This window comes from Salmo trutta, chromosome 25 (genome assembly GCF_901001165.1).
Source record: "Salmo trutta chromosome 25, fSalTru1.1, whole genome shotgun sequence".
Taxonomy (NCBI): domain Eukaryota; kingdom Metazoa; phylum Chordata; class Actinopteri; order Salmoniformes; family Salmonidae; genus Salmo; species Salmo trutta.
In genome coordinates, this window is record NC_042981.1 from 38,179,384 (window position 1) to 38,195,239 (window position 15,856).

Sequence of the window (15,856 nt, forward strand, 5' to 3'; positions counted from 1 at the left end):
GGAGCAAAGTACAGGAGAGATCCTTGATGAAAACCTGCTCCAGAGCGCAGGCTGGGGGGGGGGGCGAAGGTTTACCTTCCAGCAGGACAACGACCCTTAAGCACACAAGATAACGCAAGAGTGGCTTCGGGACAAGTCTCTGAATGTCCTTGAGTGGCCTAGACAGAGCCCAGACTTGAACCCGATCAAAACTCCCCAAATACAGGGGTGCAAGGCTTGTAGCGTCATACCCAAGAAGAATCAAGGCTGTAATCACTGCCAAAGGTCCTTCAACAAAGTACTGAGTAAATGTACTTATGTCAATGTGATATTTCAGTTTATTTTTAAGAAATTAGCAAAAATTTCCAAAAACCTATTTTTGCTTCATCATTATGGGGTAATGCGTGTAGATTGATGAGAAAAAAAAACAATAATACATTTTACAATAAGGCTGTTACCTAACAAAATGTGGAAAAAGTCAAGGGGTCTGAATACTTTCCGAAGGCACCTTAGCTTATGGCAGGGTTGGGTAGGTTACTTTCTAATGTAATCCGTTACAGTTACTAGTAAACTACTGTTACAGTTACTAGTAAACATCTGTCCAAAATTGTAATCAGTAACAATTTTTGGATTACACAAACTCAGTAACGTAATCTGATTATTTGTACAGTTACTTTTGGATTACTTTCCCCTTAAGAGTCATCAGCAGAAGACAAACACATTTGACTTCTAACACCTTTTAATTTCTGCTTCAGTTGTTGTCAATTCAGGCGCGGACATAAACAAAATGCACACTGAAGTCAGAAAGAGAGAGCGGAAGGCATTTGGAAAGGCATCTATAACAAAGTCCCATGGAGAATAAGTGACTAAATACGGTCATGTTTACAGAGGTGGCTTTTGGAAAAACAAGTTGCAGCTGGTCTGTATTCAGACAACGGACTCCGCAGAGGAAGGAAGGCAGGCGGGGGCGGGAGAGAGAGGAAGGGAGGGAGAGAAAGAAGGATGGCTAGAATGAGGTCATTGCTTTGTGCTACTGGGGCCACCAATATTTCTGGCACATGCTCAGTGGACTCTCTCTGGAATAGGCCAGATTTGGACTAGAACTGGGCCGGACTGCTCTCACTGCGCGTGAATGAAGACCAACACACACACACACACCCCACTTTTCACACATCCAACACACAAAATAGTAGCCTGATCTAGAGTTGCTACTCACCCACCACTCCTGGTCCTCCTCCCCGTCCACCACGATCACCTCCCCCTCAGAGAAGGTCAGCTCGTCTGCATTGTCCGCCATACAGTTGTAGATGGCCTTCACCCGCTTGGGCCTCTGCTTCTGAAGAGAGACGGCCAGACGGGCATAGCAATATAATTACTAGAACCAACATTCCCATTCAAGTCAACCTTCCGTCACGGTGGCCATATTGAGTGCACCCATGACGAGTGCACTGTCAAATTGCCATGGTCTCAGGGGCTTTTCCCCCTCGTTCTAGTCATTCTATTTCTATGCAGACAGGCAGGTGTACTTGACCGTTCTGCAGACAGACGCTGTCGTTTAACTGAAGTATCTAACTGTCTGTCACTCCTTTGGAATGCTTGACGCCCACTTCCACATTGACCACTGGAGGGTTGCATAGGGGGAGTTGTGCATCGCATGTTTTCACCACAGGCTATCCCTGATCTGTCAGTGGTTTACACGGTGAGCCCGTATGACACAGATTGCTAGCACTGAGCTAGGGACAGAGAGATGAGGTTTCCCCATCTGTCAAGAACAAGTACACACTTGAAGGTTTCCCTCCCACTTAGCATTACATGTTCCAAGGGGTACAGGAAGGAGAAACCGCTGTTAGAGCCAGTGATACTCAGAGTGCACGGGACAATAAGACCAACTGAAACACAACGACGAGATCAGATGGTGATGTCCAATAAGTGTCTCTATTGTCCATGACTGTCCAATCACAAATCAACAACAGGGCAAACGATCATATAAGGTCAACGGTAAGGTCGGGGGAACTCACCGGATAGGTCTTCCTAGGCATGGGGGCGGGAGGCAGCGATTGACCTATTGAGTTCTGGGGATATCCCGGCACTTCTTTAGCTGGAGGAAGAGGATTCGATGACGTCGTTGTGAAAACACAAACCGTTCCACACAGACAAAAATCACACAACCAGATTGTCTGCAGCCGACCCACAGATAAAAATGTTACGTATAGGCCGGTATGTTATCCGACTATGCTACTTATCATGCTTTTACAGATTATTTACAGACACAGAGTAAATCAAGCTTATTTTTTATACCCACCTGGTCTTTCGATGGACCCAGTTCGAGTCGGTCCTTTGCTGAAGCTTTTGTCGTTGCTAAAAACCACACGCATAACATTGTAGTCAACTGCTGTTTAGGATGTGTTTCAAATCAACACGCACACATTTACCCCACAGTGCATTTCCCTTTAACAGTCACACAACTCAGACCTGTGGGAGCTTGAGTAGAGCCATGTGGATGAATACTGTTAAGCTGTTTGTCTTTTAGGAGAGCTCAGCTTGGAAGTTAATGAAGTGGTAAACCAGAAACCCTACACGCCATTTTCCAAAGGCAAACTTGCTTTGTGTTCATCAAAGTAAAACATGCTGCCTTAGGCAGGGGTGTGTGTCCCCAACATGTTTGTGTATGTCCAGTGTGTGTGTGTGTGTGTGCGCGCACTCACCCAGAAGGAGACTTCGGTGTTGGGGCTCTGTTGTGGCCCTGTCCGGTCCCTGGTTTAGACTGTTGGTTCATCGCCTCCATCATACTCACTGTCTTGGCCACGGGGGGAGGAGCAAGACCTGGGGGGACAGAGAGAGATAAGACGTTGAAAGAGGGCTCTAGATAGACAAAATGGAGATGGCATAGACAGCGCCATTGAGGCTGTCACAGACATCATAATGGCACAGATACAAAGATGAGTCCTCTTTCAATCTCTATGCAAGTTACCCATCTCTTTCTCTTCTTCATCTAAACTGGGTGTTTTTCTACATCATGTTGTAAACATACTGCATGTGCCTTATATATACTGTAACATGACCTATCGACAATAACGCTATGTACAATCATTTACCAGGATTATTTGATTACGATAATGATTGTGGTTATGATGTGTTCAGACAACAAGGCCTGGAGGTGAGGTGCCTACCAGTGGTTGAGGTGACCCTCATGGGGGGTACGGGGGGGTGGATATTGGGGGGGTCTGAGGAGGATCTCTGTCGGACCCCCAGGTCTATAGAGCCAGGCTTCCACCCAGAGGACCCTGATGACTGGACCATCCCACCCAGACCTGACAACTGGACTGAGGAGAGAGGAGTGGGAGAGAAGATATGCTTTGGCACCTGGAGACATGCATTTCTTGCTCTTTGGGGTTTTAGGTTGAGTATCTGTAAAGCACTTTTTGATAACGGCTGCTGTTAAAAAGGGCTTTATAAAATACCTTTGATTGATTGATTGATTGAGACTTGACACCAAAGCAGAACACAGAAAGATTGGCTACTCCTGGAATTAAATAGATAAGACTGCCCAAAGTCAAGTTTGCTGGAGAGGAGCTGCAGATGGCCAATGCTCTTTGTGGGGCAATGGGCGCAAGTAAGTAAAGACAACATGCGCTTCGAAGTGAGTTGAATTGAATCAAATTGTTCAGCACGGTGGAATGTGAGCAGTCAGATGCAAATTCAATTCAGGAATTGAATGTTTTCGGTCTATTTTCAATTGAGTTCAAATTTCTTTCCAGTGATATGTTGGGTTATTTTCAGTCTGCCTCTCATCATGGACTATGGAGCACAGACTGAGAACCTTTCGGAAAAGTAACTCACTAGCTCACTCTGCCGCCGCCAATGTAACTGTCAAATAGGTCAGAGCGCCACACAAGTCACCATGGGGCCATGCACTAATTAGAGAAGGCCATCTACACTATGACAGATACGTGGCCAAATTGAGATTTCCCTCTATTTGGATTGAACCCATTGGGCATGTATTAGAAATATAATCTCAAAAAATTACGAGGACGACGAGAGGTGAATCTGGGTTGAAAAGGGCTTGATGCCGGGGTCATTTGATATGGATCATGATAACTTCAAATCAGGAGCATGTTTTGAACATTCTGAAACCCCCCAAAAAATCAGTGCTCAAATAGCATTCACACTGATTCCCTGAACAGACTAAACTTGTTCATAGAATTTGGAACGTTTCACCAAACGAATGTGGCTCTCTATACATGCAGCGCCCACATTGCTATCACATAAAAAAGAAAGACAAAGCACCTATGTTTCGTGGGGGCAGAGGGGGTGCAGAGGTGGGGGTGGGCCCCCCGGGTGCGGGGGGGCTGGCGTTGAGGATGGTGCCGTAGGTCTCGTTGTTGACCAGGTTGGGCATGTACCCACCACGCTGCTTGTCCTTGGCCAGGCTGGAAGCGTCCCGTGCCAGGGAAGCAGGGCTGGGCTGGCGGTGGGAGTTGGAGCCAGGGGTGTAGCAGCTGACCGGGCGTTCCTCTCGCCGGTGGGGGCTGGGCTGAGGGAGGACAGGGTCAAAAGGTTATAGAAAGGTCATCAGGGTGTGTTTGTGTTATGTATGTATGTATGTATGCATGCATGTATGTATGGTGAGTTCATGGTGTGTGTATATATAATCTGAAGTGAGTCCTCACCCTCACCTTCTCATCCAGGTCCTCGTCACTCTCGTCCATGTCTTCATGGTGCAGACGCCACTCGTACTCTACGTGCACGTGGACGTTGAACTTCCCCGCCAACGCCGTGTTCAGCTACACACACACACACACTGATTAATGGCTCAAATAAAGCTTGGCGATGAGGAGTCACTCTATCTTGCTAAAGATGCGCGCACACACACACACACACACACACACGAAAAAGCCCATGGAGTTGGTGGAATAATCCTTTAACTCATTGCCACTTACTCAGCTGGGCCAGGGGCGCTTTAATTAGGTCAGGTGGAAATGTCCGACAGATCTCCACTCCATAAAAGGAGGAAATCGCCATTGCCTGATTGAGCTGCTTTCCCATCACTCTGTCTAATCCAGAAGTTCTGTGCGTCCATGAATCCATGTAAGTCCACCAACTCTGTTACCTTTCATCTGAACTTTCATCTGAACTATCTGTTGCGATCGGGAGAGCGGGCCATCAGTTGTTGTTTGTAGTTATTATCGCGGAGTGCGGCTTGGAGCGCACGTTTCAAACATTTTGTGTAATGTGAATGGCCACTGATCCCAGCCCTACGGATCATAATAGGCCAACTATGCAATTGGTATGGTTAAAATGTAATGAAATTACATGTACACATGAAGACACTTGAAAGGGTGAAATAAGAAAGTCATTGTTTGTTGAACTGATCGACTCTGATATCCAACTTATGGCGATTATAGATTGAATAACCGATCACTGTTTGTATTATTCTTTCATGATTTATGATAAATAGTTACGAGCCTAAATTACTCACCGATGATTCCTATTGACTTATTAATGAACTGGATTGTTGAATTCCCTAAATGATGTTAACAATGAATGATTGTTATGATTAGATCTTTGATGATGGATTTGATTGGCTACACGTTATTCTGTTTCCTTCGTTATGCAGCACAGACTACTCAGTAAATATACCACTTTATGGTTAAAGGGATTCCTGCCTCAGTCTCATCCATTCCTCTGTCACCTGACCACCTGTTCACCCCTCACACTGTCAGTCATCCTACCCACACAGATTCCACTCATCTTTCTCACACACACACACACACGCCACTCACCAGCTCCTCACACTGCAGGTGCTTCAGTCTCTTAGCGATGTCCAGCGGCGTCTCCCCAGACTCATTAGCTACAGGAAGACATCTTCATCCATTCATTTATCATCCATTTACTTCGTATGCATCCATTTACTAAATTATACCCTGTGTCCTCCACCACTCGAGATCAACACCTCATAGATGAGCGCTGACAAGTAACCCGAGACACAATTATCACCTCTAGGCTACGACAGCATGAATTAGGAAGATATCTACACCCAACTCAACAGCCTGTCAACACAACGCTAGCATACCTCTAGGCTGCCAGGGCGCCTACTGCTTTGGCAGTAGGCCATGTTTGTCAAGACATGTTTGTCAACAGCCGCGTTTGTAACAACACCTCCGCATCTCTGTAAACTAGATAGTGTGTGAAACAAGGCGATTCCTCAGCACATGACGACACATGCTGGTCCACAGACCATGGCCCCCTGTTCCTTTGTCAACTCTGTTGCGGGAGAGAGATCATTAGCAGGACTCCCACACTAAATAGTCTGTGTCTCTCTTCATCTCGTTCTTATCATGGGCCGGTTTGTATGGAGTCAGACTGAAGCAGAGCGTTTGAGCTGTTGTGAGAATGTAGGGTCTCTTGGCAAACCAAGGGCCTCTGGGAACTCTGCCTGACCAAAACAAGGCACGTTCATGTGCTTCTATGTGTGTGTGTGTCTTAATAATTCTGTTTGGCCGTCTATTAGTTATCATTTCTATAGCTATGAATTAAAACATAAATCATGTTATTGGGTCGACATGAATCAGTTTCTTGCACTACACTCGACAACAATACAAAGTCTACACTAGCATTTTGTATCCATGCTGTTTCCAAACCAGTCCTTCCCAGTAGAAGAGAGATGTAATGTTCTCTTACCAATGTCTATGGATGCCTTGCCCCGCAGCAGCAGTTTCAAACACTCCATGTTGTCAGTCAGGCAGCAGTAGTGGAGGGCCGTGCTGCCTTTGGCTGTCTGCTTGTCCAGGTTCACACTGTGGGGGTAGAACAGACAGACAGGGGAAGGCAGTCAGTGAGAGTTGGAAGGATAACCAGAAACACAAGACGACAGTCACTCATCAGCATTATTTCAGCACTTGTTCTGAACAAATTCATTTGCATTCTGTGGGACTGTGTTAAAAAACAATAACCGAGTAGTTTGTGTGATGGCCGTGTTAAGTCAGTCGTCATAAGCTGTTATGACCGTTCTTGACATCTGTTGAGTCGTTCTCATGATATTTATGACGGGTAGTGTTCCTACAAAAAGCTCATTGACGTTTACTTTTATTCCCTTGCCTGTTTTGAGTGAGGAAGTCGACGATATGGAGCGAGGTCCTGTCCACTAGTCTGACCGCTAGGTGAAGGGCCGTCTCTCCTTGTTCCTGCAACCACACACACAGAAGATCCAAAATGGCCGTGGTGAGACCTCAGGGACACAAAGACATATCAGAGCCAAAATGGAGTGGCTGACACCGAGAAACACCTGGACTTTGATCAAAATCTGCACATATGCTCCCTTTTGGTAGTCTGCTTGGCTATAGGCAGTAAAAACAGTAACAGCCCTGAATGTGAGCCAGGTGTTTTTAGTGATGATTGATCTATTACACAAAGCATTTACACTCCCAGGAGCAGTTGCTTTTCACAGCCCAGCAAAGAGAATTAACCAAAAATACTGCCATTTGAATTCCACTACAGCTGTGGCAGTTGAGAGCACCTGGACAGATCAAATGTTGTTGCACAGTCGTGTTCCCAACGTAAAACCACCTCACCCCAAGCTAAAATGAAGTCAATTGAGAGTTGGGGTTAATTCACACTACTGAGCCAAGCAGAGCCAAGCCAATCCGAGCTGTACAGTGATGGCCCGGAAAGGACGATGTGGATAAAATATCTGTACCAGCATGGTATGGCTGGGGTCAGCACGCTCGTGTGACAGGGGGTATTGGTGTGGGACATGTAGACTCACATGTCCGTTGGCCAGGGGGATGGGCTCCATCAGGTCAACTCCCTCCGCGTACACCTGGATCAGAGAGAAAATGTCCCGGGCTTTGACCGCGTCACACAGGGTGTGCAGCTTAGACGCCCCGTCTGGACACTTCCTCCTGGCGAAACGCTTCTCTGTGTACTTGGCTGTGATGAAGTCCTTACGGGCTTGCCTGCACCAGAAGGAGAAAGGCCATACACATAAAAGGGATAGTTCAGCCAGAATGTATATTTGGGTCGAATTACCTTTAGTTGTTGTCTGAAGGTCCAGAATCCACAATAATACATTATTTATTTCTGGCTACAGAATTCCAAATGAATGACAGTAAGCAGCCAAACCGATGCTAGCAAAGCTGCACTGCAAGCCGAAAACACTTCAAACTAAGTTCGATAGTTGGTGGAGTTTGCAGGGAATTTTTTAACGTGCAAAAAGCTGAAATAGTTGCTGGAATTTTGTCACTAAAAACTGGAACCAATTCCTTATATAGTCTCACAGCCGCATCCGTTTCTGTTGTGGTCTCACAGCCGCATCCGTTTCTGTTGTGGTCTCACAGCCGCATCCGTTTCTGTTGTGGTCTCACAGCCGCATCCGTTTCTGTTGTGGTCTCACAGCCGCATCTTTCTCACCAGTGGCTTGATGGAACTATCAAAGCATTCATACGTTTACATTTTATTGCAGAAATAACATTCTCACATGGAAGAAAAGCATGGACAGGTTATTCACGAGTATCGACGCTACCAAACCTAGTTTGAAGTGTTTGAGGAAGTTGCAGTGCAGCTTTGCTAACATCGGTTCGGCTGTTAACAGTCATGAATTCTGACGATGCTAATATGCTAACACCTGGCTGTAGCCTGAAGTAAATACTGGATTATTGTAGATTCTGTAACCATGGGCCTTCAGACAACTCAAGGTGAGGGTAATTCGACCCCAAAATGCATTTCTGAATGATCCCTTTAAGGCTGCGTTTACACAGGCAGCCCAATTCTAACCATTCAGATCAGCTCTTTTGCCAATAACTGGAAAGAAATATCAGAATTGGGCTGCCTGTGTCAACGCAGTCTAAGTGTGTAAATACATGCATCTGATACTTACAGCCGTAAATGAGCTTAGAGCTCAAACTAAAACGTTCAATTCATCTAGAGGGATGTATTAGGTTTCTCATGTGTGTGCTCAATTTTACTTGGGTTGTACATACACCGAGTCGTGTGCCAACAACAACAGAACGCATAGAATTCTCTTAAGCTTATTGAATAAAAATGCTTTCAGTTAGTGATGCCTTCCTGATTGCTCCATCCATAATGAATGGGTACGAGTGTCTCTGTGGTGACATGTTGCCAATAGGTAACTGCAAGGTCACGGGCCCAACCGCTCTAAGGCTGCATCCCGAATGGTACCATATTCCCTACATACTGTCCTAATTTTGACCAGAGCCTTAGGGGTCCTGGTCAAAAGTAGGCCACTATATTAGGGAATAGGGTGCCATTTAGGTCACCTCCTTACAGTCACTTTCGGGGGGGGGGGGGGGGTCTACTTTAATGGGACCCTGAGAATGTAGAGAAAGGGATAGAGACTGATGAAAGAAGGAGAGGATAGAGTGTTTGCATGTTGGGAAAGAGCCAGAGGAAAAAGCGAGATAACTAGTGTGTGTGAGAGTGTGAGAGTGTGAGAAAGAGAGAGTGTGAGAGTGTGAGGGAGAGAGAAAGAGAGAGTGTGAGGGAGAGAGAGAGAGAAAACTTACATGTCACTGGCAGGGTTGGGTTTGACCACATCTTCCGCAGATAGACACGCCTCCATGATGTCGTTAAAGCCTGCATTCCCCACGTTCTTGGCCAGCTTCATGGTAACACACAAACATGTAAGAGCTTACCAGAGTGACAGTCCATAAAAGTGCAAATGAGCCTCTTATCTGAGGGTGCTACAGTCCAGTTTATACTGTACACATTCATCTCATACTCCATTTATTCTGCTCTGCTACTTCAGCAAACGCTTAAAATCAATGGTGTGTGTGTGTGCACTGCACGCGTTCCACCCATCTCCTTGTGGCCAAATAATGTGAAAGACTGGGGCGTAATTCATTCCACCGATTCTGTTGCAAAACGTTTCCGAAACGGAAACAAGCGGAACGAAGCGGGGAGGGACCTACCTGAATTTGTCCAACAGAAACTCTCGTTTTAGTTGGAAAACTGAACGTTTTTTTTTGCAACTGTTCGGCTAATGATTACACCCCTGGAGTCTTAACAAGGGCAATCATCTCGAATTAGCGACAAAAACATTTCAGCCCCAAATGATTTACGGCCAATAAATTGCACCAAACTGATATTAGAAAGCCAGATGAAATGTGAAATATGCAAAGTGGAAGCAGCTCCAAGCTTCTGTAATACATCTATCCCAATGGAGCGCAGCAGAGGATGGAGAGTTCAGTAGAATTAGGACAAGGGCGTTGGTATACTTGGTACTCTCCCACCAGCAGTAAATCATCAGCTGCACTGTGAAAGTGTTTTCACATTGGGAGAATCTCAATTCGATTTCCAGAAGGGACTTCTGACTTTCTCATCCAATGGGTTTTGAAAAGGAGGTGAGAGGACATGCTACTGAGATTCTCCCATTATAACAGCAAGAATGGCAGCGCACTGGGAGAGCCAGTGTTTTCCAAGGTTTTGCTAACTAACCTAAGCGGATGTGCCACCTGTTTACTTTCCAACATGACTGTGCCTAACCTCCCAGCGCCACAGCACCTTATCGCCATAATGTGAAACTAGCTGATGTGTGCTGAGCGTTCTAGCACAAAATTGCTTCTTACCAAGAGTTCAGAGGTGCTGAGGACATCCAGTGTGAGGGATTGGATCCTGGAGTAATGGACTCCCAGCTCCCTGTGGATCCCAGAACACTCAATACAGGTCAGGATGCCCAGGTTAGTGGAGAGCCAGGTAGGGTCTGTGAAGAATGGAGAGCGAGAGAGCGAGCGAGAAGCGAGAGAGAGAGAGAGAGAGAGAGAGAGATGTAACAAGTAAGTAGGTAACAGTGTCCTTAGTAGGAACTACCTGCATGTGCTTAGAGGGGAAGAGCTATTTCTGATACAGGTTAACGACTGCATTCCTCATTCCCTACAATGTCGGTGTAAAGTGACCACATGGAGTTATTCATTACACTTTGGTAACCGTATCTGTGAATAACCCGTACAATTCATTAAAAAGTGACGTCTAGCACAATAAAGAAAAAAACAGTTCATGGCTCCTTCATACACTTTGTGCATTCATAAAGGCTGTATGATGAATTATACATAGGTGGTATTGTGTGTATGTATTAACATGTATGTTAGGCCCGGTCACTCACTGGGAGCGCCGCAGTCGCAGCAGATGTCGTTGCCGGTCATCCTCTTGACCTCTCCCAGGATGGCCTTGGTCAGTTCCTGGACTATGTTGTTCTCTCCAACGTGCTGGTCCCCCTTAAAAGCATTATTCAGCGCTTCCTCCTTGCTGTTCTGCAGCACAGAGATCCATCTGAATACACACACACAGGGGGAGGGGAAGTTAGCGTGTGTGTGCGCGCACGTACGTGTGTGAGGATGGGGTGAGGGCACGGTCAACATTGGGTTAGACTAGAGGGTGGAAAAATTGATGTGTTAACTGTGAGAAGAGGTATGGGGAGAAACAGGACACACACACACACCCCCCTTTCCCCCCCCCACACACAACCCAAACGTGATGGAAACGTGTGGGTTGTGTGTGGAAAGACGTATGGGGGATCAACAGGACACACTCTCAACTGACCTGTACACACATACACACACACACACACACACACACACACACACACACACACACGGAAGGAACACATACTTACATCTGACATTCTGGGTCGTCCTCGGCCTGAAAGTGATAAGTTCTGTCATCTAAAAGAGAGGGGTGATAGGGGTGGGTGGGTCAGAGACATAGTGGAACAAGACATCTAAAAGAGAGGGGTGATCGGGGTGGGTGGGTCAGAGACATAGTGGAACAAGACATCTAAAAGAGAGGGGTGATAGGGGTGGGTGGGTCAGAGACATAGTGGAACAAGACATCTAAAAGAGAGGGGTGAGAGGGGTGGGTGGGTCAGAGACATAGTGGAACAAGACATTTATCAAAGACCACAACATGTAAGAGCTGAGAGCAATTCCCTTAAGAGCCCATCAAAGCCCCCGGCTGACAAGCCTGTGTGAGAACCAGAGATGGATAAGGAACAAAAAAGGCCACGTTCATGACTGTCAACTACAGAACATGACTGTCAACTACAGTGAGACGGGTTCATGACTGTCACCTACAGTAAGACACTGACTCAACTACAGTACATACAGTAAGACACTGACTCAACTACAGTACATACAGTAAGACTGAATCAACTACAGTACATACAGTAAGACTGAATCAACTACAGTACATACAGTAAGATATGTTCATGACTGTCAACTACAGTAAAACACGTTCATGACTCAACTACAGTGCATACAGTAAGACATGTTCATGACTCAACTACAGTAAAACACGTTCATGACTCAACTACAGTATACAGTAAGACACTGACTCAACTACAGTGCATACAGTAAGACACTGACTCAACTACAGTACATAAAGTAAAAGTCCCACATAAGTGTAACAGCATCCCAACAGTTCAATGGATGAGGCGACAACGGTAGAGATTTGACTGTATGTGGAATCTATGCAAGACAGAGGTAAACGTTTACCAAACATCCTATTGTACTGTACAACAAAGTAAAAACCTTGTGAAAGTCCTATTGCACTATATCCTCCTCCAGATCTGACTGATATACATTTCAGATCCCCTTACAGCTGGGAGTTCTGACCCTGACAGTCTCTCACTCTTGTTCAGTCTCTCTCTCTCTCAAAGCAGAGCAGCATCTCTCCTTGTTTCCACCAGAATAAGCCCTTTCATATCCTGCAGCAGTAATATTGTCCTTTGACAGCAGGGTGACGGCCTGACGTGAGCACTTATTTCTGGTCCAGTGTTTATGAACTTCACCGCTCAGCTAAACTCAACACACATCCCCAAAAACCTGACGGAAGAAAGAGGGTGAACAAAGAAAGAAGAGGGTGAATGGAGGAAAAAGCTCCATCTCCCTTGGTTACATGAGATTATGTGAGGACACAGGGAACACATGAACGTGGATGAAATTCTAAACAGGCTGCTGATTCGGAGAAGCCGGTGTGGAGACAAAGTACTGAGTCTTCCCTGAATATGAATCTTACAGCGATTCAACTATTCCCAACTCCTTTCCTGCTGCCCTCATTCCACGGAAAAACTCAGATGTTCTCTTATAAATCGAGACATACACCATATCAACCACTTTTCCTTTTTCTGTGAGTCTCCTCTCCTCCCTAGTTCGTCTGCAGTAGATATCTCTACTCTATGAGCTATCATTAGTCCCAACACATCATCCCTCCTTGTTCTGCGGCTTTGAGAATGGAGCAAAGTCCATTTGTAGAGGAACTTCTGTGAGACACAGAGGACAGAAGAGGGAGAAGAGAATACAGAGGAGAGCGAAGAGAATAGAGGAGAGAGAGGACAGAAGAGAGCGAAGAGAAGACAGGAGAGAGAGGACAGAAGAGAGCGAAGGTGACTAGAGAGAGGAGGACAGAAGAGAAGGAAGAGAATAGAGAGAGGAGAGGACAGAAGAGAGCGAAGAGAAGACAGGAGAGAGAGGACAGAAGAGAGCGAAGGTGACTAGAGAGAGGAGGACAGAAGAGAAGGAAGAGAATAGAGAGAGGAGAGGACAGAAGAGAGCGAAGAGAAGACAGGAGAGAGAGGACAGAAGAGAGCGAAGAGAAGACAGGAGAGAGAGGACAGAAGAGAGCGAAGAGAAGACAGGAGAGAGAGGACAGAAGAGAAGGAAGAGAATAGAGAGAGGAGAGAACAGGAGAGAGGACAGAAGAGGGATAAGAAAATAGAAGAGAACAGAAGGGAAGGAGAAGGGGTAAACCTACGTGAGATGAGGTCAAAGCTCTTCTTCTCTTCTGGGTTATGTTTCACCTGACAGGTGAGGAGGTTGAGTTTGGCCGGCGGTCGGTTCGCCTGAACGAGAGAGCGAGGGGAGGACAGGAAAGAAGAGCATGAGAATCAGCGAACGCAAAGCATAAACGAAAATGCACCCTTCCCACCAGAACAAAGACACAGTGCTCCCTCATAGTCATCACATGGGTAAGTTTGATCACTAAAGCTGTCCACATGCTTCCCACCAGAAACAGGTTGGAAAAGTTGGTGCATATATTATGACAACATTTTGATTTGAACTTCCGTAAGGGGTTTATGCGGCTGTTGGGGCACACATTTTTGCTCGGGGCAAGCCGAACTCGGAATCCGAAGTCTACGCCCCTTCGTCGGTGATTGGTTAACAGTAGGGATCCAATAGTCTTTGTCGTCATTCAACGAGAGACGACTCGTTTTCATCCACATTCTTTCACCGAAAAATACTGCACCTAACACAGTTAGATGTAAAATTCCCCGACTAAGATCTCCTCGGCAAATTAACGACAGAATTCTTGCGTTATCTTAGATTAATTCGGACTATTTTGAGGAAGTGTATACTGGCTACGGCGGCACAAAATGGACAAAGAGTACTATTGATGCTTTTTTTCTCGTCTTTTAAAGGAATATGCGAGCACACTTGTTCGGTTCAGCTAGCCGAGTTCAGCTAGGGGTCAGCCGAACTGAAGCATGCTGACCCCTGAAGTGGTTCATCACAATAACCATATTCACCAGAAGAGGTGTGCACTGTACCTGGATAAAAGCATTCATTTAGCCTACATGCACTCAAAATATATGCATCAACGAAAACATTATGCTTGCTATAAAACACGATGTACATCGCAACAATCTTATAACAGGTCCTTGGACTGCAGAGCTACTTGAGAACCAGCACAGCATAGAACAAACCACTGCGAAATTAACCTTCCTTTCTCCCTTATTTATTACATCATAACACTAATAGCCAGGCTCTCGTATGCAGTTTTCATGAGTCATATTTAGGTGTTACGGTCTGTCAGAATGGGCCTGTCCATGGAGGATAAGCTTCTGTACTGTGGTTTTCTGCTCTGCAGTGGAGGACGAAACCAGGCCATGGTTGGCGCTCAGCTCAGGGTGCTTAAAAACCATCCCTGATTGCTTTCCCTGCTTCGACCTCTACATACAGCTGGTTGGCCAGGGACAGGAGGGAGAGCTCATGTGAGGTATATTCCTTTTTTTATGAGAGAGAAAGGGGAAGGAGAGAGAGGGGGAGAAAATATGTGTGTGCCTTTTGAAAGAGAGCGAGAGAAAGGCGAGGAGAGGGATAGAGCGAGGGTGCGATAAAGTAAGCAAGAGGGGAGAGAGCAAATAAGAGGAAGATCGAGCAATGGAGAGAGAGGGGGAGAGAGGGAGAGAGATTAAATCTAGTGTAATGCAGGAAAGTAGAGCCTGCTACAGTGAGAGCAGAGCAGAGCAGGATATCAATAGGGGCAGGTAAAGTAGCTATGTGAGCTAGCCTTACATGGGCTGCATCCCAAATGGCTTTTGACTAGAGCCCTATGGGTGCCATTTGGGACGCATCCAAAACATATAATACTCTAACGTGTAAGAGTGACTGACATTAATACTAATACCACCACCCTTTTAGCTAAATAAACTTTATGGACTTAAAAATAAAAAAAGTCATTAAATTAAAAAAAAAAATCACAAAATAAAAGCACACCAGGCACCAAATATTATCGGAAGTCCTCTTGATCCCCACTCCCGTCCCATAGCTCTACCACCTCTGAACCCTCCCCATGTAACCGTTTATTATAACGAAGGTAAACTACAACCAAAAAGTAAGAAATAGCAGAAAAGTAAGGATAAGAATAAAGAGGAGAAATTAAAACAATATGAATAAAGAAAATAGGGAGAAGTCAAAACAGGACAAAACAAGAGACGACCAGACTGGATAAGACAGGACGGGACAAGGCAGGATCAGACAAGACAAAACTAGTGGATAAGCTGCCAGTTAGCAGAGAGCTGATAATTAGGTAGGATGTGCCATAATTTAACTTGTCTGGGGTTGCCTGGGGGCAATTTAGGATAGGAATG

General features: G+C 45.7%; 1 protein-coding gene across 10 annotated transcripts in view; it reads right to left on the bottom strand.

The window, feature by feature from the left end:
- The window catches only part of asap2a (ArfGAP with SH3 domain, ankyrin repeat and PH domain 2a), a 99,951-nt gene that overhangs the window by 4,871 nt on the left and 79,224 nt on the right, over window positions 1–15,856 (bottom strand). For 6 of the 10 annotated variants that reach the window (XM_029713920.1, XM_029713919.1, XM_029713915.1 and 3 more), the window contains 16 exons: window positions 13,741–13,828; window positions 11,606–11,654; window positions 11,096–11,262; window positions 10,563–10,696; window positions 9,501–9,595; window positions 7,745–7,934; window positions 7,078–7,163; window positions 6,661–6,776; window positions 5,763–5,830; window positions 4,650–4,763; window positions 4,267–4,513; window positions 3,150–3,302; window positions 2,685–2,802; window positions 2,282–2,337; window positions 1,998–2,077; window positions 1,196–1,315 (listed from right to left, as the gene is read on the bottom strand). In XM_029713920.1, the coding sequence (XP_029569780.1) occupies window positions 1,196–1,315; window positions 1,998–2,077; window positions 2,282–2,337; window positions 2,685–2,802; window positions 3,150–3,302; window positions 4,267–4,513; window positions 4,650–4,763; window positions 5,763–5,830; window positions 6,661–6,776; window positions 7,078–7,163; window positions 7,745–7,934; window positions 9,501–9,595; window positions 10,563–10,696; window positions 11,096–11,262; window positions 11,606–11,654; window positions 13,741–13,828 (1,881 nt within the window). The remainder of the gene's footprint in view (window positions 1–1,195; window positions 1,316–1,997; window positions 2,078–2,281; window positions 2,338–2,684; window positions 2,803–3,149; window positions 3,303–4,266; window positions 4,514–4,649; window positions 4,764–5,762; window positions 5,831–6,660; window positions 6,777–7,077; window positions 7,164–7,744; window positions 7,935–9,500; window positions 9,596–10,562; window positions 10,697–11,095; window positions 11,263–11,605; window positions 11,655–13,740; window positions 13,829–15,856) is intronic. The other 4 variants (XM_029713918.1, XM_029713922.1, XM_029713917.1 and 1 more) reach the window with 3 other exon arrangements.